The following is a 24,342-nucleotide window of genomic DNA, read 5'->3' as shown; positions in this document are numbered from 1 at the left end:
CGGTTCGATCCTGCAGATCTTTTACTCTCCAAAAATTTGAAGACAAGCCATGCAGCCATAACTCCGCTTGCGGTGCCGCATAATACACTCCAAACTAGTTTGTTGCGGTACAATTCATCATGTTCATCGAAAACCAATTTTATTCACCACGCACGCTAAACACCTAAGTCTACGTGTTGCTCACTAGCTGCACTCGTGCAAATTAGGGAGTGAGTAAGTGCAGAAGAAATAAGATCTCAGGCCGTGGGAAAAATCGCCATGGAAACAGAGAAATTACGTATTTCCAGGGAAATTTTGACAGACCCGTCCAGAAGATTTCAGATCGTGGAAAAATCGCCATGGAAACAGACAGGTTACATATTTCTGGGAAAATTGACATATGGAAACATTACAGGTGACAAGTGTCATCACGTGACAGCTAAACATGAAATACCTACTTTTCGAGCGCCTGACTCATGTAGCTCCCGTGGCGCATAAGTCAAAATGACAAAATTCGGGAAGGAACGACTGTCATAAAATAAAGAATTTGATGGACAAATTTCCTACAGGGTCCTACAGAAAAACATATCATTTAGTCAGCGCGAAAGCGAACCGTAAACATGTTTATTCCTAGAGCAAATACTTCATATTGCTGTCGTTGATTGCCTTGCTGTAACATGCAATCCTCGGCATAAATAAAAAAAATAAAGGCTGATAGTTTCGAAATAAACTGTTTGGGGCTGCGTCGGTGGGAGTAACGAAATAATTTGGATATATCAACAAAGTTGAAATGGTAAATTGGGCACCGTAACGATTACAAAAGCTGACGTTTCGAGCGTTAGCCCTTCGTCGGAGCGAATGGCTCCGATGAAGGGTTAACGCTCGAAACGTCAGCTTTTGTAATCGTTACGGTGGCCAATTTACCATTTCAACTTTGTTGATATATCCAAAATTAATAAAAAAAAGTTAAGAGCTACAGTGCTGGCCTGTCATGCGTGATTGTGTTGTGCGTTATGGTGTCCCACAAGGGTTTATACGTGGACCATTACTTTTCACCCTGTATATCGCTCCCCTTCAAGATGTAATTGCTCGCCATAACTTGAATTCTTTATTTTATGCAGATGACACTCAACTAGGTATAGCTATTGATCCTGCAAATCAGGCTCTATCTCTGACTGCTCTCCGAAATTGTATGGAGGATGTAACAAGATGGAAGACACAAATTATGCTGAGAAGTAGGGCTGAAAAGACGGAGGTTATACTATTTTCATCACACACCTAAAATCGAGAAGCTCTCTTTTGTTAATACCGTCATCGAACTAAGTGAGAGAGTTCGTGATCTTGGTGCAAATTTAGATAAAAACCTATCACTGACATACCACATAATCGACACATGTAAGAAAGCAACGAGCGTCATCAGGTCTTTCGGTCGCATTCGCAAATATATCACCAGGGAAAATCTAAAACTGTTAGTAAATGCACTTGTAGCATCACGTCTAGACTACTGTAAAAGCATCCTCTATGATCTCCCAAAATAGAGAGTGGATAAACTTCAAAGAAGTCAAAACACTGCCGCACGCCTTATCACTGGAACCAAACGATACGAGCACATCGAACCTGCTCTTTGAGAACTACACTGGCTGCCTGTTGAGTCTTGGATTATATTCAAAGTTCTGCTCATCACTTTCAAGATTATCCATGGTCTTTGTCCAGCTCACTTGTCATCTTTCCTCCAACAATACTGCCCCCAGCGAAACTTACGCTCATCCTCTAAACTACTTTTCTTTCTCCATACCTATATTAGGGAACAGTCTACTGGGATCTGTTAAAAATACTACGTCTCTTTCATTTTTTAAATCTTCCCTCAAAACATTCTTGTCTCGGAAATTTTATTCTTGATCTATTTTATAAGGAACTGTACCTGGCTTTTATATCAATTAATTCCCGATTAATTATTTCATTTATATTATTTATTACTGTTATGAGAAACATTTTCTAGGTATCAATTAATTTATTACTATTTCCTAGATAGTAATGAAAGCGCACTGAGTTTACTAACTGCGCCCAAAAAACTTTTATTATTATTATTTATAATTATTACGGCCCGTTGTATTTCAAGGTTATTCTCCATTTATCGACTTATAGTTGATCATAAATGGTGTTTCACTTGACCATCAGCGCAGCATAACAACTTGTTCTTTGATCTTGTCTTGTTTAGTCTAATTCAGAACCTTGCTCTAACTCCAATAGGTTCGAAACCGTAAGATCCACAAAGAACATTAAAGGTTACGAAAGGAAAGGCACAGCTTATTTAAGAGTGATAGAGTTCCGCCTATCTGATCATTGTCTGTCGAACAAGAGCGCTATGAATAGCAATACACTGATTGAAGTCTTTGGTCATATTGTGTACAGTTGAAGGCGAGTCGTGACAGAGTATTACAACCTAGAAGAACCTAAATTTACGGCGGAGTCTTTTGGCAAAGATCCTCTTTAAAAGTACAGGTCGCCAATGGAACTGTCAACCTGTTCATGAAGTTATTCATCAAGAATATAGCCACAGAAAAGTCCTGGCTATCACGCTGCCAGTGACATAGCCCAAAACGAGCTGACGATAGCCCCAGACAAGCAGCTATCCGGAGTTGCTGCCAAGAGAGCTGCTGAATGAAACTTAGCTTGAGCTCATCAGATATTATCGATGACCATGGCTGGAAAAACTTTGCCACCTCCACAAAGAAGACCATGAACCACGCGATACAAACGAAGGAATTCACTGAGAAAGAAAAACGGTAAGGAAAAAAAAAAAAGAACAAGATTGATTTCAGAGTCGTATTGAGCTGAAATGTAAGTCATTTCAACTGATTTGTTTAACAATTATTATTCAACGAGCTTTTTAATTTCACTGATGAAAGGCCGGGCCCAAAACTTTCCAAACCGTTATTCAAACCATGGCACCTTTCTGCTCATGTTTACCGAACACTTCCCTCTTAACTGCCTCGCAGCTGAAGGGAATCTTTCAATACGTCATTTTAAACGTTTATTTCACTATTTATTTTACATTAATTTCATTCATTCGATCTATTTTTCTTGGTAAAAAATCTATCAATCAGGACGAAAAACAAACATGTTCGGCGTTTTTAAGCAGTTTTAAGATTTAAACTTTGCGCACTGTACAAACTTACGGATTCTCTTAATGTTCTGAAAAGTGTTTGGTGGTCGGAATATGATAATGATCTAACCACACAAATCGATGACTTCGTTGCCTATCTTTGACCTTTGTTAGAACTTGAAACCGTTATCTCATTTTAACTAATAACTTTCAATTTAATTATCCTGCCTTTTGAAGGAAACTTTATCGAAGTATTTATGCCGATATTTGATGTAAATGAAAACGATATTTTGACTTTACGATTTTGTGTCTCACCTGTCCAGTGGATCTATCTTTTCCAATAGAGGCAGCAGCCTATCACCGACAAACCGTTTCACGTGCAACTCAAGACAGAGAAGCTGAACGTCGTGATGGAGTCCAACAAGTTCACGAAGCTCCTGTAAAACGAAACAAAACGGATATGTAATTCTTTGATCTCTTTCACTCCCAAGATCTCAGTGGCAATTCTCCTCACTGTTTGCCATACAATTCCTATCAGGTAAGTTGAGAGAATTTGGTTTTGGATCAACTAATTGATATTTGTTTATATTCCTATTACTTGTGTGCTTGATATTGTATTGATATTGTAAGGAGAAATTATATCTTGGTCACTCAAGGGAGTTAAAGGGTTAACTGCTGCTTTAACAATATTTATAGATGGTTAATTTTGGTGAGATCGCAGCGCATTTGGCATTGTTGTACAAACTGAGGACCCAAACACGTTCACAAACAGGGCGACAAGAATAAGAAAAAAAAAAACTCAGACACTTCGAGCGCCCTGAGGGTTCAAAACCCTATCGCCTATTGCATTGGTAAACCCAGAAAAAAATTGAAACATACAGTGTTTTGTTTCAAGTTTATCTGATGGATGCAAAAGTCTCGAATTTCTATCGGCTTAGCGGTGTAATAACTCGAAAATTGTGTGAATCACTCGCCTCCGGCTCGTGATTTATAAACTTTTCTCTTGTTCTCCCAACATTCCGCTTGGCTTATGACATCGGTAAACAGATGGAACCTGCAGTCTCAGCACAAATCCACTTAGAGACTGATCAAGGAGGATCTCATTGCACGCGATTCACATTCAAAACCCATTGCCTTAAATGCAACCCTCTCGATTTTACTACTATAACATCACCACGATCAATACAGACAACTTTTCTAACTTTGTCTGGGACGTGCTAAGTTCGTTTCTTACCTTAACAGAGGAGTAAGTAAAGTCCATTGTGCCGTAATGTTGGCGAAACCCCGAGCATAATTCCACGCTTGCGCAGTGTTGAATTTCCTCAGGTATCCAGCGTGAAAGAAGCACACACCCTTTATTCCACTCCTGGACAATCGAGGTGTCCCGAGGGTGGTCCTGCTCAAACGCACCACAGTTGCCGCAAGGACAGCATTCGTTCAGTTGTTCTTCAACTGAAATGATAACAATAATTTTTTAAAATGTTTTCCTGCCTTTTAATTCCAAAATCTAAAATTTTGGTCATGTGCCTCAGTCCAGCTTGAATGGGTGTACATAAAATGATAAATTAGCAATTCTCTGAAATAGAATTAGGAGAATTGTTAAAACACAATATTGGAGAATTGATAGGTTGACACTGTAACCCACAACTCAATAAATACTCTCGACACTGGTGTGTCGGTTTCCTGCCTTGGTATATGGTTGTTTGTTTCTAGACGAATACTGTTGGTGTTTAGTTATAAGATCACTAACTTCCGTCGCCAGAGTTATCTAGGGATAATCTGGTGCCTAGAGTCTATTTTCCAAACATAATGGAGGTACCACCCTTACAAAATTTCGTGCTAAAAGTTTCACCAATACATGTAACCGGGCTCGAAATTAACAATCACAAACTCGCGAAATGCGAGTGGTTTTTTGAAGTTGCGAGTCTAGAAAATATCCTCTAGCAAACATTTGGAGTACCGATATTTATCCAGGAGAATTTCGATTTAAAAAAATACGCTGTTGGAGTAAATAGGTGGTGGATGTCAGGACAGCGGCAAACGAGACCACAAAATTAACGCTTTGATACACATTTTCACATTTATTTTAACTTTTCAGGTCGCTGAAAATCTTAACATTGATTTAGTTCTCAAAGGGAAAATGACCACATTGAAAAGTAGCTTGTGAGGTTCCTACTTTTGCTAGTAAAAAAATCTTACTTGCAAAACTTTGCTAGTGGACTAAAAAGTTAAGTTCGAGCCCTGCAATAATATTCTCTGTAAGTCTCGTGTCCGACACAACTTACACTGCATTGGTGGCCTGACGGATGATGGTTTCCTATCTTTCCTACACGGGAGCCATAATCGTTCTTGAGAGTAACTTTCTCTCGCTTATCAGTATACTCAATTTTCCCCTCATCTCCGCGCATGCGTTTACAAAAGAAAATAGTTCTCATTCCGAGAATACTGATACGGCTACCAAAGTTTAACTGTTTAAGTAAACGATATGGCTGCCCGTGATGTCAAACAGTAAACAATGCGGTAGTCATATCATCTACTCCCCTAAACATGACAGCGTAACGTTCTATGTTTGTATTCTGCTCCCTTGTGGATGCATCACTGAACCTAAAGTACTTGTTGAACCCGTTCGGTGACTCAATGCTCGGAAACTTTGTACTTAAGTATCAGAGTACATTTTTGGTTTCAGAAACGACGATCTGAGTAAAAATCGAAAATTCTTATTCCTGCTGTCCTGCATCTTTCAAAATAGCGCAACCATAAAAAAGTAAAAATACATTCACACAAACAATAGAATGTCTGTAAATAAGACCCTCAGTTGATATATCCGATATGATCCAACCCACCATAGAGTCCTCTGCAGTACTGGGGCAGAGCATTCGATGGTTAAAATCGACGGTGCAGAGTTCGATTCTTTTCCTTTGTCTCACGCTCGTAAAAAAAAGAACAGTAACTTAATTTCATTTCGAAACAGTCTAAGTAAATGAACTGAATGCCCCACCTTTAATAATTTTCAAAAGTTGAAACTACACTTCAGGCGACTCTGAGCTTCCAAGCAACCATACCTTAAGTCTCAGTTCTTTGCAAGGACCCGCTCAATGCATGTTAAAGTGCAAAAGGTTAGCACCGGAATTCTGCAGTAAGCGATGAACACATGCCCAATAAGCTTTTTTTCTGCCGGTTCCATCGAAAAGTTCGTTTCTGTGTACACGCATGCAACATGTTACTAATAAAAAAAAAAAATCTTCTCCAAAAAGCTATTTTCATGAATCCTTTCAGTAATTCCATCGTTGTCATTAACACGTGTATGACCAGTATACTTGGTACATTTCGTACCAAGTCGCAGTTTTACTTTATTTCAATTTCGCGCCGCAGGCGACTGGAAATGAGACAATTCACACGTGAGACGTGACGTCGTGTAAAGATAGGGGAATCCCCGAAATTCTACACAAAATCATTTGCATAAGGAAAAGTCGATTTGGAAGTCACGCAATCGTTCGTTTACCGTTCGTTCTCAATCGTTGAGGGAACAGTACAGGTCAATTTCAAGTTACGAAACTTTTGGCATTTTTACCAAAATCTTCGAAGTAGAACTTCTGATAAATAACTCACTGAAAACTACGACCGTTTTCATTCTTCAAAATTCCTACGGATCGGTCTTTTCGTTTCAGGAAAAGTTGTCCAGACTAAGATCAATACAAGTCACAAGTTCCGTTTATTATTCTCGAGGGACACGAATTGTAACTTAAAGTTCACAAGTCGTTTAAAAGGAATGAGATACAAAAAAAAAAACTCCTAATATCTAAAACAACAAACATATACTTGCGATTGATGCTTGTAGTTCTATGTAAGTTGTAAGTAACAGATCCTGATCAGATATGAACCATTCAATCATGCGACCACAACAAGTCAATCATGACCTGTCACAAACGAGTTAAATCACAGATTTACAGTTTTATAGCTTTATTCCTGTACGTTAAAACAGCTTGAAGAAATGCCAGAAAATTGGATCAAAGCGCTCCTGGTTTCTGTCGAATGAAACAAATAATATAAAGTTACCAATTATAATTACGTCAATACGGTTCAGCGCTTCGCTTCAGCAATTCTATATTTCTTATTGTTTTTTCTATTGTCATGCGATATCAAAACATCCCCGGTTGTAAAACTTGATTCCTAAGCAAAACATATGAACGGAAATGATGACACATATTTTAGCTTTACGGTAACTTAGCAAAGGCTGAACCATCAGAAGCGCCAAAAATGTAACCTCTCGCTATAATATCTTACATTATTATGCAAACAGATGATGAGAATACTTAAAATTAACAAATTGAGTTTGTTTTGTTGATCTAACACCAAATTCTCCTTACTAATTTATAAGGAAATGTGTAGCAGCTTTAGGGGGAGAATCGACAATCAGAGTCTAGGAGTTAGAGGTTATAGGAATTCATAGCCATAATGATTAATTTGTAACGTTAGTTTTAATAGTATTTTGATTGCGGTGGTAATATTGTAATAACAGTTTTAAAAAGCTTTTAATCAGTATTTAATTTGTGATTTTACACGCTGTGATATTAGCGATGTTAGCTGTTAGGTTAGCTGTTAGGTTTTCATTAGGTATTAGGTGGAATACCTGTAAACTAGCTCTTAAGCTAAGCGTATTTCCACGTTAAATAAAGTATTACTATTACTATAACCAAAACGAAATTACAATTTTACCAGCCAAACGCCGCTTTTTGATTCTAATATTACCCATTCTAAATCAGAACGTACCGGTATTCACTTTCCACATCACTTAATAGTTACTCAGCGGCCAAAATTGTTTAAATACTAACTATATTTCAGAGGATAAATCTGTACTCACATTTTAATTGAAACCTCTCCTCGTGTTCTTGAGGCGTCTTCGCGCGTCTCATCGTCATTTTTGACAGGCTGCTTCTCAGGCGGGTTATCACAGCAACTCGGTCGTCTTCTTCCTCTGTCTGCCTCTCTTTCTTTACTCTTCGACAGCTTCGAGATCAGGAATGTCACAACCCCTCCGACAAATACCCCAAAGAGTGCACTATACAAAAACTCTTCCAAAGAACACATCTCTGGTAGGGCTATCGAATGAACGTCGCTTGAAGATTTCATCTGCTGCGACCCTGTACACACAAGACAACAGCAATCGGGCAACCTGACACACCTTTTGCCTTGTCCCTACACACGATCTGACGAAATCACATGACACCATATGCTTTGTTGGGACTTTGTTGCACTGAGATCGCGTTGTTCGATTTGTCAGTGGAACCCAAAATAATATGTACACATGGATCGTTACTCGTTTTTGTAAACAAAACTGTTGATAAATAGAATTCAAAGGTGTTGACTGGTTTAAAATATTACTCCTACGGACATAGCCCCGAATACTGCGATAATCTTTCCCGATGAACATATATAACGTTTATCATTTCTTATTCAATCTAGTGCCGTATTTATTTGCTCCTACTGGACTTTACGATCACCGCAAATTAGACGTTTTACCTATAGCCAAGGTGACTATAACATAAAGCCCCAGACAGTCACTCGAGAAGGTTGCGGGCGATTGGCTAGGCAAGGTGAAATGGTGATCATGAGAGTGATAGCAAGCGTACATAAAAATAAACTTCATAATTGGATCAAGTGGAAAGCGATCAAATTCCAACGGAAACTACTGAATCATTACATGTCTGGTCCGAGGGAATAAATGTATTGGATATAACATTCTCTTCATAGCATAATCTTTACGGGGGATTCCCCTTTCTGATATCATTTGCATATTGGTTTCTCAGTATGGAAATCACGCCAATATCATCCTGACCTCCTGATGTCCCATTTGAATGTTGAATTCTAAGTAATGATACCACCACCTTCAAGATCAGAATGATAAGCGAGTGATCCACTAAATAATCGTGTGGAATCTGTTTCTTTTTCTTTTTCCTGGGTGAGATAATTTATGGTGCGTAGTTTAATCCGTTTGGTCGAACAAAACAAATCACACGCGAAAAGTACGATCTTCTGTAATATTTACTCCGATTGACGACAAAATTTAAACTACGTAGGAGGTTTACAAATCTTGAAAAAGGGAACAAAAAAGAAAACATGTGAAGATGAAACAATTTTTTTTTAGTGTAATAGAAAAAATCCGATCCATCTGGGGCTCGGATTTTTTCTATTACACCAAAAAAGAAAAAACTGATAAAAAACCATTACAAAACATTTCACACTTTAAGAGCAAATCTGTGCAAAAATCAAACATTGCATGGCAAAGTTAAAAAAACTGAAATTCACTGTTCTTTTGCATACAAGTAGCCTTTAGAAATAATACAATTGCTGTGTAGTTTTTTCCTTTTTCCTTGAAAAAGTTATTTGTTTCCGAAAAAATGAAAACGTTTCATTTTCAGTCCTGGGGTCGATTTAGCGACACTGAACATGTTTGAAATAGGTCATGATTCCCCCGACTCGCGTATCAAAACAATTGCGCCAGAAAAAGCTTTCATAGTTCCAAGTTGTTGTACAACTTGTCCTAGTCTAAACACCGTGATTTCATAAAGATTAGATTAATCCCAGTATTCAAGAGAAGTCGAGAGCTTATGGCTCTCCCGTGTTGCGTGGAAACGGTAGGCAAAACGCAACGATAATTTTGAGCATGTGCCTTTGTTCAGAATTTCGTAAGATTACGAATGACAATACTAGAGTTGATGATCTTTCAAACTAATTAAAGTTTAGTTTGGGGAGATGAATTTGGGATTTTAAACAATTTTTTGAAAATCGTGAAGAAAGACATAAAATCACGCCATCCTGTTGTCTCCGTAAATTTGACATCTGCACCGTCGCTTTATATCGCGGCTCGATCAAAACGGCTGGTCCTGAAAACGTCTAAACTTTGCAATTTGTGTTTCTTGAGAACTTGATACGACGTGTTGGTGTTCTTTGGGACAAAATTCATTAAAACACTGATCGAGCCGACAATTCAGAGCTTATCTTCAGAATTTTCTATCGTCGATCCTGTTCACCATTTATCCGTTGTTTAACAGACTGCGTGCAAATTTGTTTCGCTTGAATCTTTAAAAAATTTGCATAGAGGCTGACGAGCTTGCGTGACAGTTGAATTTGTTCGTTCAACGTTCAGGGGATGGGGAGAAAGGAAGTATGCGGGCTCTCTCTATAATTCGTTATTTTCAAGTAGCAGATTTCTCTTTAGATCGCTAATGAACTATTTTACCAAGAATTTATCTTTCTCCTTACTTACTTTTGAAGAATCGAACACCTCAATTTTATGTAATTAAATTAACATCATTAGTGCATGTTAATTTCCCACGCGAACAAAGTAAAGATTCTAAATTTAAGAAAGACAATACTTTGCGTGTTCCTGCTCTTGGAAAAATGATGGAAGTTTCTTTTCTCTTTCGAGAGTATAATGAGTCGGCAGTCCATGTTCGTAAATTTTTCATATTATATCGTCGCGCCTTGCAAATTACGCAGGGTAGTTCTGTCAATTAAAACCATGGAGACCTCCGTCCTGTTTTGAACTGGTTTGATTGAAAACTTCGGAACAACGATCGTCAGAAACAAAAGAAAAGAGACACATGGCAAAAAGACCCAATCTTGGCCACCCTATGTACTAAATTACTGTCACGAACTCTTGCGCAGTCTGATATGCAAATTTTGTGCTGCTTTGCGAGCGAGACGTAATTTGCATATAGTGTCAAAACGGATTCACAGTAAACTGTGCGAGAACACATACTTGAACTAGTTGGCTGTATTGTCAGCCCTTTTACGCTTTCAATAACCTTGGCGATAAGCTTACTGACTATGGAAATGACGTCAACGATGTTCAAATTAAAGTGAAATCACGAGGCGCAGGTGAAAGACATTGGAAAATGCTAAGTATAGCCGATCTTTTTATGTGGTCGATTTTGTTATGCGTTGCGTTACATGATAGCAGATACGTATTTTTATCGTCGATAACTTTATTTAAAGATGAAAATAAACAAGCTTTAAAAATCGAGTTTCCAGATGGGATAACTTCATTGACACAAAAAATCGACCAATGAGTGCGAGAATTTCTACTACTATTGTAACAAAGCTAACAAACTATCCTTAGAGGATTCCAAAACCTACACTAAAAACTCATGACCTATGGCAAATAAGTTGTTACAAATATAGAGTAACGGCTCATAAAGTTCACACAGCAAATCAGTCAGCAACAGTATACGTTCTTCCTTGACAGCTTTTTCTATCTGTTGAATTAAAGACAAAAATGTCAACACTAAGTAAGTAAGTAAGTACCTTACTCGATTATGAGTCCAAGCCCGCTGATTTTTTCAGATGCTTTACAATAGTCCATTTTACAGTTGTGTGCTTGGTTGCCAAGCCTTTGGACGGGAGTGAGGCTAGAGGTGACCTTGTTTTGATACAAACCTTGCTGCCTTTCGAATGTAAATCGCTTTGTTATCATGCTAACTAGATACAGGTCTCTATCACAACAAGGTCACCTTTAGCCTCACTCTGAATCAAAGGCTTGGCAACTAAGTACACAACTGTAAAATGGCCCATTACAACACCGAAATCAAAACACGTGATTTCCGGTTGCTGCTGTTTTTGTGTACGCACCGATCCACTAAAATAACAACATGCGATAACCGTAGGTTTCAGCTGCTACACTATTATAATTGCGTTCCACTAAAACAAAGCAAAGAATCTCAGTGTTAATTTATGCCCGCTGCTATACTATCGTTATTGGGTTCCATTGAAAACAAAGTTCACGACCTGCAGAAACATCACCAGCATCATCAAAAACTAATACTAAAACAGAACAATAAAAAATGCGTGAAATGTTGGCGGGCATCAAAGGATGATGGAAACATTTCAAATAAAATAAAAATTTCAACACCGACCTTAATGACGCCTCTCTTCATGTTCTTCAGCCCTGTTCTCAGGTCTTTCATCATTTTCTTGGGGCAGTTTCTCCGCAGGGTTGTTCTGATCATCCCGTTCGCGTGTCCCTTCCGTGATCTCCTCGCCCGCTCGGTTCGATCCTGCAGATCTGTTACCCTCCAAAAATTTGAAGACAAGCCACGCTGCGATAACCCCACTCGTGGTGCCCCATAATACACTCCAAAGCAGTTTGTTGGAGGACATTTCACTAAGTTCGTCGGAAACAAATTATATTATATTACCTACGCCACGCAAACCCCTTGGAGCAAGTCGAAAACTGGACAAGACAACTTTCAGACGACGTATTTTCGATGAAATTGACAGACAAATCCAGTAGAAGATTTCAGACCGTGGGAAAAATCGCCATGGAAAGTCTTTCCGGGGAATCGAAACACGGATACTTCACTTAGGAAAAGTGTCATTCGCATGATTAACCATAAACTGCGAAGCGTAAGTCAAGTGCGAGAGGAGGAGGGCGAATAAATAACTATTTAGTTGTCAATTTTTTTTTTTTTTTTTGCCTGCCCTCGTGCGCGACCCGCACTCTGCGCCGCCTCCGTTCGACTGAAAAACACAAGAAATACGCCTGTTCTGTAGGCTAAACAACAGCTGTAATGGAGACGAGAAGATGAGATCTGGTGCAAATACTTCCAGAACCTTTTGCAGGGATCCTTGCAGACCACGCCGCTCGTGCGGCAGTGAAAGCAAGAGACTATGAACGTACCTGTAAGTATATACTTGAACTAAAATATTATCATGCTGCATCATAAGCGTTAAAATGACAGATTTCTAACTCACCTTCCAGTAGCTGTTGTGTCCTTTTTTGCAACTCGTTGAATTTACTGAGCACAATTTGCCAGTGTCTGTAACACTTGTAAATATCCTGCCATGACGAATCATCCTTCAAATCATTACTTCGAGCAATAACAGCACTGGTGAGTAACGACAGTTTTTCATGTTCTCCAAGAAGTGCGTTTGATTTTTCCTGAACTCTTCTGTGAGGGGAACTGTGCCCTGAGTCAAACCCTGCTTCGAGACGTTCCACAAAATTACGCCAAGGCAGAGAAGACTTACCCTCGTCTTTTTCGGCGATTTTTCTTAATTCGGAATACAGTCGAACGCTTGTTGCTTTCAACTTGCGGTATTTACCAGGTAGTCCTGACTCGACACCATCAACCAAAGGATCAATTGAATCTTCCTTTTGATCTTGTGCATCTATTTCCTCTGTTTCAAATGACTCAGCCGGCTTAGATAATCCCGGGGATTGACCTGGTATTTCTATAACACTTCTCGGCTTTCTACCTTTCTCGTTCATTGATAACCGCTGGGAATCTTCTGAATAATCAGCAGATCCCCTGGCAATATCAGCTTTTTCTGGAGCTTTACTTGAGACTGCAGACTCCTCCCCTGAAGGGAACGAAATTTGTGAATCCTTCTTTCTTGCATCACCTTCTTGTTCGTCACTATCATTTCTCGTGTTTGTTTTGGACTTCTGAGAATTTTTCCCACCAGTTTCTGGTTCAGTTCTTGGAGGAATATTTCCTAAAAAAAGACAACAGGAAAGAAATATTTATTTAGCATGTTTAGATATAACAAGCGAAGTAGTTGGATAATTTGCGATCATTGAAAAACACAGGGGCAACCTATCACCCAGCGAACTTAAAAACTTTCGATCTGGAAACTATACAGTGGAAGAAAGGATATTTTTTTTAAAGAGGAAAGGGTAACAGCAACAATTATGAATGACGTTTCGTCCTCGCTGAGGTCATTTTCAAGCTGATGAAAAGGAAAATTTTTACATATATGTACTAAATTCAAGACGTGGGAATGATAAAGGCGATAAAATATGGAAACAAACAGCCAGACTCAATCCGTGCAAAGCTATTTTTATAATAATTTACGGTATCTTCGTATAATTTATAGTTTTACTTTCGTCAACTCTCATATTAATTTATTCGTATTGTCTCCTTTGCAATTTTATCACTTCTATTTTACGCCTAGCGTTTACATATTTCCATATTTTATCGTCTTTATCATTCCCACGTCTTGAATTTAGTACATATATGTAAAAAGTTTCCTTTTCATCAGCTTGAAAATGACCTCAGCGAGGACGAAACGTCGTTCAAAATTATTATCACTAATTTTTATCTTGAAAAGCTTTTCTAAAAAACTACTTATCAAGACAACAGCAACCATACAATAATTAATGGAACGAGAATCAAATAAACATCTGACCAAGTAGTCTCCCTCGCAGCCGTTTTTAGTCTCGTCACGCAACGCTCCTCCCCACAAACGGCTGCTCACATTCGAACAACATTCCTTTCCGCTACTTCAACCAATGACCATTTGGGTTACATATGTTGAGAACTGTACGCACCAAAGTAGTCTAACCAATCATATTGTTTGTTTAGTCATTTTTCCTGCATTAACCGCAGTGGGGAAGGACTAGAACAGGAACATGAATTCCCTTCAAGCTAGTCCACCCATATTATAACCCACCCATACCACCCCAGGGGAGAACATCCATCACACAGTAATCTCGTGCGTGGGAAATTAACGTCTCTTGCCTCCTTACCCTGCAAGAGACGGGACCTCCGGCTTAACGTCCTATCCGAGAAGACGCAGCAATGTGAGTAAAGCGTCTTGCTCAAGGACACAACGTTAAGCCCCAGCCAGGACTTGAACCTGGGCCGTCTGACCCAGAGTCCAGCGCACTGACCACTGGACTACTCACACCTCACATACGACTCACACCTCACATACGCCTCACATTGTTTCATCTTGGAGTTGAAAGCTTTCAAAATGGCGTCCTTTGAAGAAGCGTTTGATGTTGTTAGTAATACATTTCGAATTCCTAGCTTAAATGCGCAGCAAAAAACTGGAATTAGGAAAATAGTTGAGGAAAGAAAGGATGTATTTGTCAATCTTCCTACTGGTTTCGGGAAATCTCTCCTGTATCAAGCACTACCACTCGTGTTTGATCATACCTCACAAGAGCCTGGTCTTATCGTCGTCGTTGTCTCACCAATTGGGTAAGCCTTATGAACGACCAAGTGTCCCATTTAAAGGAGCTAGGGCTAAAAGCAGCTCACATAAGTTCACTTGAGGATGGTGAACGCACTCGTGTTGAAAGTGGCGAATATTCCTTAGTTTACGGATCCCCTGAAGCGTGGTTACAGTACGAACGTAACGCTGGAGATTTATGCTAACGAACTCTGTGTATTCCAAAAATCTCTGTGCCATTGCCGTCGATGAAGCGCATGTTGTAAGACTGTGGTAAGTGTTTAAATAAAAACGAGTCTGCAGCAAAATGTTATGTTACATGTATGTTCTAAATTAAGCAGTATAAAGGAAAGGACAATAAGAATGTAAATATTGTAAATAGAAAGTGTAAATAGTGTAGTCAGTATTAGTATTGCACTGTGGTCTTATTTTGGTTATCGTTATTTTATTCTGTCAGAGTTATATTACACATGATCACCTGTAAAAATATTGTGTCTAAATACAAAACATTATCATCACAGTATACACTTCTGAATGCTTCAGATTACCAATAAAATTGATATTGGGTGCCATGGTGTAGCCTATTTGATTGTCACTACTACATAGATAAAAGCTAAACTTTTTAAAATTTTATACCCCTAGACCCTAAAAGGAAGTAAATGTCCCATCAACGTATTAAAACTATGCTTGAAACTAACGTCATTTAGGGAACTTAGTCTGATAGGACCTAGAAAGTCCTGCCACAAATAAAACCTAAAAGTTCTAAGATGGTAGACCCCTAGACCCTAAAATGGAGATAAATGTCCCATCAACCTAAAAAAAACTTATGCTTGAAGCTAAAGTCGTTTGAAGAACTCAGTCCGATAGGACCTTGAAAGTCCTGGCAATGTTAAAGGAGCTAGAGACTACAGCTTTCTGCATGTTCCTTAGCACTGAATGACATTATTATTATTGAACAACAACAAACATATGAAACATATGAGTGAACTGCGGTTATGAGACGTATATAAGAACGATCCTTCGCAGTAAAGCACTATTTAAGCAATAGTGGAAATCAGACCTGAAAAAAATTTCAGGCCTGTACGGGATTCGAACCACTGACCTCTGCGATACTAGTGCAGCGCTCTACCAATTGAGCTAACAAGCCAACTGGGAGCAGGCCATCAAATTAATTCGATATAAACCCGTAGATGATAAATCGAACACTAGTAAAAGTGCTGCACTAGTATCGCAGAGGTCAGTGGTTCGAATCCCGTACAGGCCTGAAATTTTTTTCAGGTCTGATTTCCACTATTGCTTAAATAGTGCTTTACTGCGAAGGATCGTTCTTATATACGTCTCATAACCGCAGTTCACTCATATGTTTCATATGTTTGTTGTTGTTCGATTTATCATCTACGGGTTTATATCGAATTAATTTGATGGCCTGCTCCCAGTTGGCTTGTTAGCTCAATTGGTAGAGCGCTGCACTAGTATCGCAGAGGTCAGTGGTTCGAATCCCGTACAGGCCTGAAATTTTTTTCAGGTCTGATTTCCACTATTGCTTAAATAGTGCTTTACTGCGAAGGATCGTTCTTATATACGCATTATTATTATTGTTATTATTATTAAATTATTAAAATTAATAAAGTTTTCATTGTTATATTATTATTATTATTATTATTATTATTATTATTATTAGAAATTTCATTATAGATTAGTGCTGTCTATTTTCCTTTTGATGTGTAGGGGAACATCACAAGATAATAAAATGGCAGCATTCCGTTAGTCTTACTTCAACCTTCTGAACATCAAAAATGCATTAGAAATTAAGGAAAGTCAAAATAAATTAAATGTTGTTTATGTTGTGCAGTATATGGATGACATGGAACTGGAATTCTATTTTGGCTGGCTTACCGATGAACTGAAACCGAGTCAGGGAAAAACAGAAAGAACTATTATTTACTACCAGACTATAAGACAGTGTGGTTTACTTTATGCTACCATTAATGTTTTACTTTATTGTTTATTGGAAATGATTCAAAACATGTGTTGAAATGTTGCATTCCTGTACTCCTGAAGCCAATAAGCAATGGTACCATCCGGCTACTAATGGCAACAATAGCCTTTGGAATTGGCATTGACTGCAGAGTTGTTCATAGAGTCATACATTTTGGACCCTCCAAGAATGTGGAGTCCTACGTTCAGGAAACTGGTAGGGCAGGAAGGGATGGCCACCAAAGTGTTGCATATGTTTTATACCATGGAGTTATATTAAACCATATTGATGCCCTTCCTTCCCATTCAGTTTTTTGTTCCTTAATTATAAGGCGTCAAACCTTGAAGACAAAGTTTGCCTGTTTGGGTAGTTTAATTCATGAAATGACACATTTGTTTAATTGTGTCCTTTGCTGCTTGTCTCACTCCTCTCATCTTCCAGCAGTAAAGAATGGGGTTCAGAGATGAATTTAAGTAAACTAGAGTTGCTGTAGAAAGCCTGTTCACTGTGCCTTCGGATGTTACTCCTTGTATCCACAAGATAGATTCAATTCCGTAAGGAGCATAGCAAAAAATTAATGCCAACTGCACCCATGATAATGAAGTCTTTCATTAAGACTGGAGAGTGCAGAAGAAAAACCCTTCTGAATCACTTTGAGTCTGTCCCTCTATCCAGAACAACCCCACCTTTGCTGTGACAATTGTGCTACCCAATGCAAATGTGGTATGCTACACTCTGCTAACATTACAAAATACCCTGTCACAGCATACAAGGACATTCTGCCTATATCTAAAGAAAGAGGAGTGTTGCAACAGCAACAGAAAGTTGTAGAAGACAATTTGATAAAGTAAATCCATCATTATGCAACTGGTTGGTACCACTGCGATTGCAAATGTGAAGACCTTAATTTACAATTTATGTTGGGATTTTCACAGCACCAAATATCACAGGTTTTGGATAACTTGCATAGAATTTTCTCAACAGCTGATGTTTACAACTTGGTAGAAATATGGGACAGAAGGCATGCACAGAGAATTCTTTCAATTGTAAGCAATGTATTTCAAGACAGCAACGTTAACAATGATTCACTAGTTGCTGTTACATTTCACTTGTGAAGAAATTACTGTATACATGTACATGTAATAGAGAAGAAAATTTACGATAATGGTCTGAAGTTTGATTAAGGATGCTATGAAAGATTCCATAGGTTATATCGATCAATTGATTCTTTGAAAATTGAATCTCTTCATTGGTGCTGCAGCCAGTATCAAATTGTATTCTGCTTGCATAATGAGCAAAAATTTTAGACTGCTATTAGTCACTATTCAGTGAGATTGCAAATCTTTCAGACTTTTGAATAGATCAGATTCGAATGAAGACATTTATATCAACTTCATTTATATCAGTAGTTGCAGCACCTGGGTACTTCTTGGGTTAAAATCTGGGCTAACAGACTTTTTCAGGGTCCTGTTTTGACATTTGGCTGTAACAGTTTGTCATCATTGGCACATACTTGTCACTAGGCTCTCATATATCGTACATTTGTGTTGTTCCAGACTATTCATAGACTACTTAACACTGCAGTGGCATACTAAATAGACAGTGTGAATTCTCAAAAGCTATGGACTACAGAATTCAAATTCCCATGGGGCAACAAAAAAAAAACTGTTTTTTTACTCTGTTTATCTAGCTCTGATACCCCTTAGCATCTTTTGCTTGTGTTTGTTTATCCAGTAATGTAATTTTGAGGCATCTAAATCAATACACCAAGAGAACCAATAGGAAATCTTGCCAGCTGATCGTGGTAGAAATACTAGAACTGGCTGTAGCATTAGAGGTACAAGTGATCTTGATCAGATCGAATTGTAAACATTTCGAGGATTTCCCATGGCACGAAGCTTGGATTTCTCCACCGTCACTCTCAACGTTCAATAAGCGTTTCTTTCTGGGAAGTTCTCAAACCTTGAAGATTCCCTTCAATTCATCTTTGAGCTCTTCAAGATGATTAGAGGCCTTTTTGAACTTGATCAATCGTCGGTAGCAAGCTTTACAAACTGACAATTCGCTGGTCGCTGAATAGCAGCTCACATTCACATCTAGACAGAAACTAATATTCGCCGGAAAATCAAAAGAACTTTTCCCAAAAACAAAAATTTTTTGTTTTGTCTCAAATGAATTGGAATAAATAAAACAACGATCACTTTGCAAAACCTTCTTCGGTGTTTCCTCCATCAAGAAACTACGATGAAATGCAGAATTTGAAAATGCGGGAATAATGATATTGATTACAATCTCTTGTGCTCTGATTGGTCAAATAAGAAACAATGTCAGTGGTCTCAGTGGTGCAAAGACAACAAAGGGAAAGGAATGTTGTTCCAATGTGAGCAGACGTTTGTAGGGAGAAGCCTTGCGTGACGAGACTAAAAATGGCTGCGAGGGAGACTACTGACCAAGTTAACACCTCTGTGGTCTCTCATCTGACCGCAAACCCCAGGCCCCCCAACCCAGCCTGCAAACAATGACAATTGCTACTACCTCCTTCCTTATGATCAACTTTTGAGTGGGTTCCTCTCCTGTCATCTTTTTTCAGCACACTGTCCAGGTACTTGCTAGCAGAGCCCCGAGAGCTCGTGGGTCTCAGAAGGGACTTTGCTGTGGGGGGCCCCCTATAAGATGCGCTGTAAGTGCTCTTTATGACTGGTTTCTTGAGTCCAGGCTTCGTGACGGAAGCAGGCCGTTTGGATGGAGGTTTAGAGGCTTTTGGAAGATTTTCCTTTGTTGTTTGTTGTCCAGGCTTCTTCTGCAGAAGCTCTAAGATGTGATCGGCAAAAGAACAAGTCAGCCAAATCAGAATTTGATAAAAATGTATAATCAAATGGCAACTAACAAATTATGTGTCAACTTCAACCTTAGAGGAATTGTTCAGGAATTAAAACAAACTTACTTGAGGTTACTGGAAGAGGTTTTTTCGATATCTTTCCATCTTGCTTTGCTTTTGCTGCAGCCTCATCCAACTTCAAAACAAAAAAACATTTATATATTGAGTTTCCTTTACCACTGATAAGATAAGGGAAGTAATACATGTAAATACCCACTAGATTTTCTGATCATTTTTTTAAAGTGCTCCTAGAGCTCCTTTGCCACTGAAAAGATAAGGGAATACATGTAAATACCCACCATATTTTCTGATCATTTTTTTTTAAGTACTCCTATAGCAGATTTTTCCCCAAAGCCTGAACATTGCATACTGCACAGGTTTAAAAGAAAAAGAAATAAAAAAAGAGAAGTAAGAGAGAAAGAAGGAAAAAGTGCTTTAAGTCTCACGTTTTTGTGTGGGTCCAGCATTTCCACAATCCCCACAAATTTTCTAACCAACACCCATGCACAACTGCAAAAAGGCAAACATACTTTACACAGTTAGGCTTCTGAAGAGGAACTTTCCACTCTTTCATTGGCAAAGTATTTTTCCCAAAGACACATAAATGACATTGATCTATTGAGATAAAACTAAAAATAAAGTACCTTTGCCTGAACTTCCCTGGCTTTTTGAGCCTTTGCTAGCAGGTTTTCAAGTGCTGCCAACTCTTGGCTCTCAGCTTCTTCAGCTAGAAAATATTTCACAACCACCACAGTTATTACATCATGATTAGGATTCACTGGTATTATACACTTATACACAGTTTGTTGCTCTCATTCAAATGCAATCAAGAAAACCACCATCAACAGCTTTGGTTTGATCAGATTTGAGAACTAGATGTACAGGTAAACATATCAAATTAGCTCACATTAACCATAATTTACATAACCAACTAAAAACTTTCAGTAACTTTAAGAAAACATGACTATTGAAGAAAAAACCTGGATGGGTGTAAAGAGTGTATTAACTGCCTGTCATTAATTAGTCACACCCTGACAACCATTCACTCTGTTAGAGAAGACTGCCAGGTATTTTTCTAGCACGAAACCACAATAATATTATCACTGTCACCTCAGGTGGTTTCCTTTCTTTAATCTTTTTTTTAAGTTATAGATTTAAGCATTTGTAATTTCTGCTGCTAAGGAGAACTTATGGGGGGGTACTTAAGAGATGTTTGGGTAAGGATGCAATGCTAAGGCCTAAGTCACACTGATAATGTGTAAGTTTTGGTACATCAATCTCACTCAGCTGCATCAGACAATATAACTGGAATAACATTTCAACAACAAAAAAAAAACCAACAACAACAAGGATTGCATGTGTAAACCAATCATTGTCAATTCTTGCACACTGATGAAGACTTGTGGTTCAGAAGTACAGCCTGATCACAAAGTTAAGAGGCTAAGCTGTGAAAACCTCTGCTTTGCACTCTGCACCCTCAAAACAACATTCCCAGTTTAACAGTACATACCTTTTAAATCCCTCTAAGTTGTCTCTCCAACCATAACAGCGCCACAAGATAAAAACAGATTTATTCAGTCCTCACCTTTACTGCCAATCTGTGTGCCTCCAGTATTTGTTTCCACATTCTGAGCAGTTTGTAACAATTCAGGGCCTTGCCTATTTCCTTCACTTCTATCTCTGGATTTTAGTGGCCTGCACATAAACATGCACAAACAGGGAGTGATCATGGACTATGATCATGATATAAGGACTTCCCCCCCCCCCCCCCCCCACCGATGGAGACTTACAGTAATAGATAAATCAAATTACACCGATACCCACTACAAGACGTGAACTAATCAACTGACACTGATACATAAACAGCGCACAGGACTAACTTTACCTTAAATTGAAACTGCCAAAAGTGAAAAGCTAAACAAATAGAAAAACCGTGGAAACAAAAGAGCCAATGCAAATTAAACCACTGTAGAGTAACAACCCAAATAAAGTTAAAGTTGAATCGTGTACTGGCAAAAATGTGGTGTACGTGGCTTATACAGTCCATTAAATGAACACACTATTTTGCGACCTTAGACACGTACATCTTGCTAACATTAACCCTAGCGAAAATATACCCAAAGTTTTGGAATACATACGATAAAGTTATTCCAGTTTTCGCAAAATTCATAATACCTGTTACAAATTTGAGGCGTAACTTACCATGGCTTGAGAAGACTGCGACTTTGTTGAACGTAACATTCAGTTTCCTTTCTTCTGCGCAAACAAAGTTCGTACGACTTCGATATCTTCTCCTCGAGACTGCTTGCCAGGCAACAACACATTTAATGAAGCATTCAACTTTTTAGTATTTATCACTTTACAACTGAATTAAAATGAATAACTTACATCTTAATAACTTGTCTAACATCGTCCATCGCATTTCCCGCCTTAGCCGAAGCCGCCATTTTCTTTTCATTGGGTAAGCCGCTGACATAATTGTAGTCTTGGCGCAAATCTTGTCCCCAGGCTTCCAAACGTGTACGGTGTTACGTGTTCGCAACTCGCTGGGCGATGGAAAGTTTTCGTAAAGGAAGCTACATTTGGTTTGCCTAAGCGTGTGCACGGAAATACTTTTCCCTTTTTCGCAAAAGGTTTTTTCTAGTTTCTGCGCACAGCTTGATGGAGATGTTTTACCCTGTCTAGTTGGAGGTCAGTTTGAAGGGTAAAACTCTAGATTGCATGAACGGTAAACAATTATTTTATTCACAAGCTGCATCACTTAAGAAATGTATTTGTAGTTATTTATTTTTAAATATCACAATGACCTCTTCATTAGTAACAAGCTAACCGCCTAGCTTAGGCTATACTACTAAAAAGCAATGAAACTGCACTGAGTTGACAACGAACGATTGTCAAGCTCAATGAGATTGACATTTCTCATGGCCCTAAACCGTATGGCAACCTTCAGGCTATGTGCAACTCTTGGATTTATCTTTGTCTGAGAGGCAACGCAGCCTTCAAGACAATTTCAAATCCGTTTTTAAGAACTGATTTCTCGTATATTTGAACAAAATTAAAAATTAGATGTGCCACTTGACTAAATACATCAAAATGACTAAAGTAAATAAACATCGGAGAATCCCACCTATCAGTAAAGCCGCCCAGTCTCTCTTCACGCTCTCTTCCTACCGCGTATGAAAACAAGAAAAACATGATGTAATGTTCCAGCAATAATTTCTCCCTGAAAGATAATCTTCTCGGTTTTATAAATCACCCACAAAAACAGACTATTTATCTGTTTCTTTTTTGTTTGTTTTGAGAACTGTCATGACAGTTGATATATGAAAGAGGTTGTACTTCACCATCTAAGTGTCTTGAAAATAGAGCCAAAAATTTCCTTTTAAGTGCGTCATTTGCAACCCGATTCAATCTTCTCGGCCACCCGTGTTACTTCTTGGTCTGTCATTGCCTCTTTTGTGTTTTTCAATCTCATTGAGTTTTCATTTTGCAGTCTTGTTTAACTCGTTGACCCTGATTAGCATCTAATTTCTCCTTATAATATCAGCCCTGAATCAAACATTCAGGTCATGAGAATTTATCTATTTATTTATTTTTCATTTAGTGTTTATAAACTTCTCCAGATTTGGCAGGAGAGATCTCACAGAGCTAATGTTCCAGTAACAAGACTCCTAAACAACCCCCCCCCCCCCACAGGGGAGGACATCCATCACACAGTAATCTCGTGTGTGGGAAATTAACCTCTCCTACCCCAACCCTGCAGGAGACGGGATCTCCATTTAACGAAATAATCACAAACCCAAGAAGCTCTTGACTGTTCGACAAATTCTTCTTGTAAGTACCGTAAATAATGCGTATGAAACATTATGGAGAATATGCATACTGATCAGGGTGTAAAGCGAGAAGTCGTAAGTAATTTGGCATGAAACATAGAATTTTAGTGTCCTTTTCATTTGAGTGCTAGATGAAATAAACAAAAGGTTACCCAGTAGCCAATCAGAATAAAGGGAGATACCCAAAATAACGAATCAAAGCACAAATTATTAACAAGGTGAGAATGCACAAAGCGCGGGAAAACACAAAACAAGAAGGCGCGATTGGTTTTATTTTTGCATCTGATCGGTTCATGTGATTACTGCAAACTTTTCAGACCAATCTCAAAGCGTAGTAAAGAGAAATCACAAAAGGCCAAGATTACTTTGGAAACTCAGCTGAAATTTGTTCTAAAACTAGTAAATAGTAGACATAATTTTCAAGGTGCTGACTGTTTATCTCAAGTGAATAGAGGCTGATAGTTTCGAAAGAAACTGTTTGGGGCTGCGTCGGTGGGGGTAACGAAATAATTTGGATATATCAACAAAGTTGAAATGGTAAATTGGCCACCGTAACGATTACAAAAGCTGACGTTTCGAGCGTTAGCCCTTCGTCGGAGCGTTACGGTGG

At 38.5% G+C, this 24,342-nt stretch overlaps 1 protein-coding gene, 1 long non-coding RNA gene and 1 pseudogene across 9 annotated transcripts in view; 2 read left to right on the top strand and 1 right to left on the bottom strand.

The window, feature by feature from the left end:
- Window positions 1–22,361, bottom strand: part of LOC111323304 (uncharacterized) — a 33,270-nt gene extending 10,909 nt beyond the window's left edge. The window contains exons 1-10 of one of the 7 annotated variants that reach the window (XM_088735246.1): window positions 22,288–22,361; window positions 22,102–22,200; window positions 21,485–21,594; window positions 20,544–20,626; window positions 19,966–20,035; window positions 19,557–19,832; window positions 12,839–13,582; window positions 4,320–4,537; window positions 3,401–3,522; window positions 1,803–2,749 (exon numbers count right to left, since the gene is read on the bottom strand). In XM_088735246.1, the coding sequence (XP_088591372.1) occupies window positions 2,662–2,749; window positions 3,401–3,522; window positions 4,320–4,537; window positions 12,839–13,582; window positions 19,557–19,832; window positions 19,966–20,035; window positions 20,544–20,626; window positions 21,485–21,594; window positions 22,102–22,200; window positions 22,288–22,346 (1,869 nt within the window). In that variant the 5' untranslated portion in view covers window positions 22,347–22,361 and the 3' untranslated portion in view covers window positions 1,803–2,661. Of the gene's footprint in view, window positions 1–1,802; window positions 2,750–3,400; window positions 3,523–4,319; window positions 4,538–6,778; window positions 7,111–7,946; window positions 8,227–8,255; window positions 8,421–8,630; window positions 11,344–12,000; window positions 12,249–12,838; window positions 13,583–19,556; window positions 19,833–19,965; window positions 20,036–20,345; window positions 20,410–20,543; window positions 20,627–21,484; window positions 21,595–22,101; window positions 22,201–22,287 lie in introns of those variants that run through there. The other 6 variants (XM_088735247.1, XM_088735251.1, XM_088735249.1 and 3 more) reach the window with 6 other exon arrangements.
- LOC148722476 (uncharacterized) lies at window positions 2,625–23,816 on the top strand. 2 transcript variants are annotated; one of them, XR_015992238.1, is made up of 3 exons: window positions 2,625–2,765; window positions 3,430–3,623; window positions 23,523–23,816. It is a non-coding gene; the product is annotated as an uncharacterized LOC148722476 (long non-coding RNA). The 2 variants fall into 2 exon arrangements; XR_015992237.1 differs by lacking the exon at window positions 23,523–23,816 and adding an exon at window positions 8,093–8,150.
- On the top strand, window positions 16,078–18,136 carry LOC148722477 (ATP-dependent helicase wrn-1-like; annotated as a pseudogene).
- Window positions 23,817–24,342: the final 526 nt, after the last annotated feature.

This window comes from Stylophora pistillata, chromosome 10 (assembly GCF_964205215.1).
Source record: "Stylophora pistillata chromosome 10, jaStyPist1.2, whole genome shotgun sequence".
NCBI classification, from domain to species: Eukaryota; Metazoa; Cnidaria; class Anthozoa; order Scleractinia; family Pocilloporidae; genus Stylophora; species Stylophora pistillata.
This window is presented reverse-complemented; position numbering and strand designations above follow the sequence as displayed.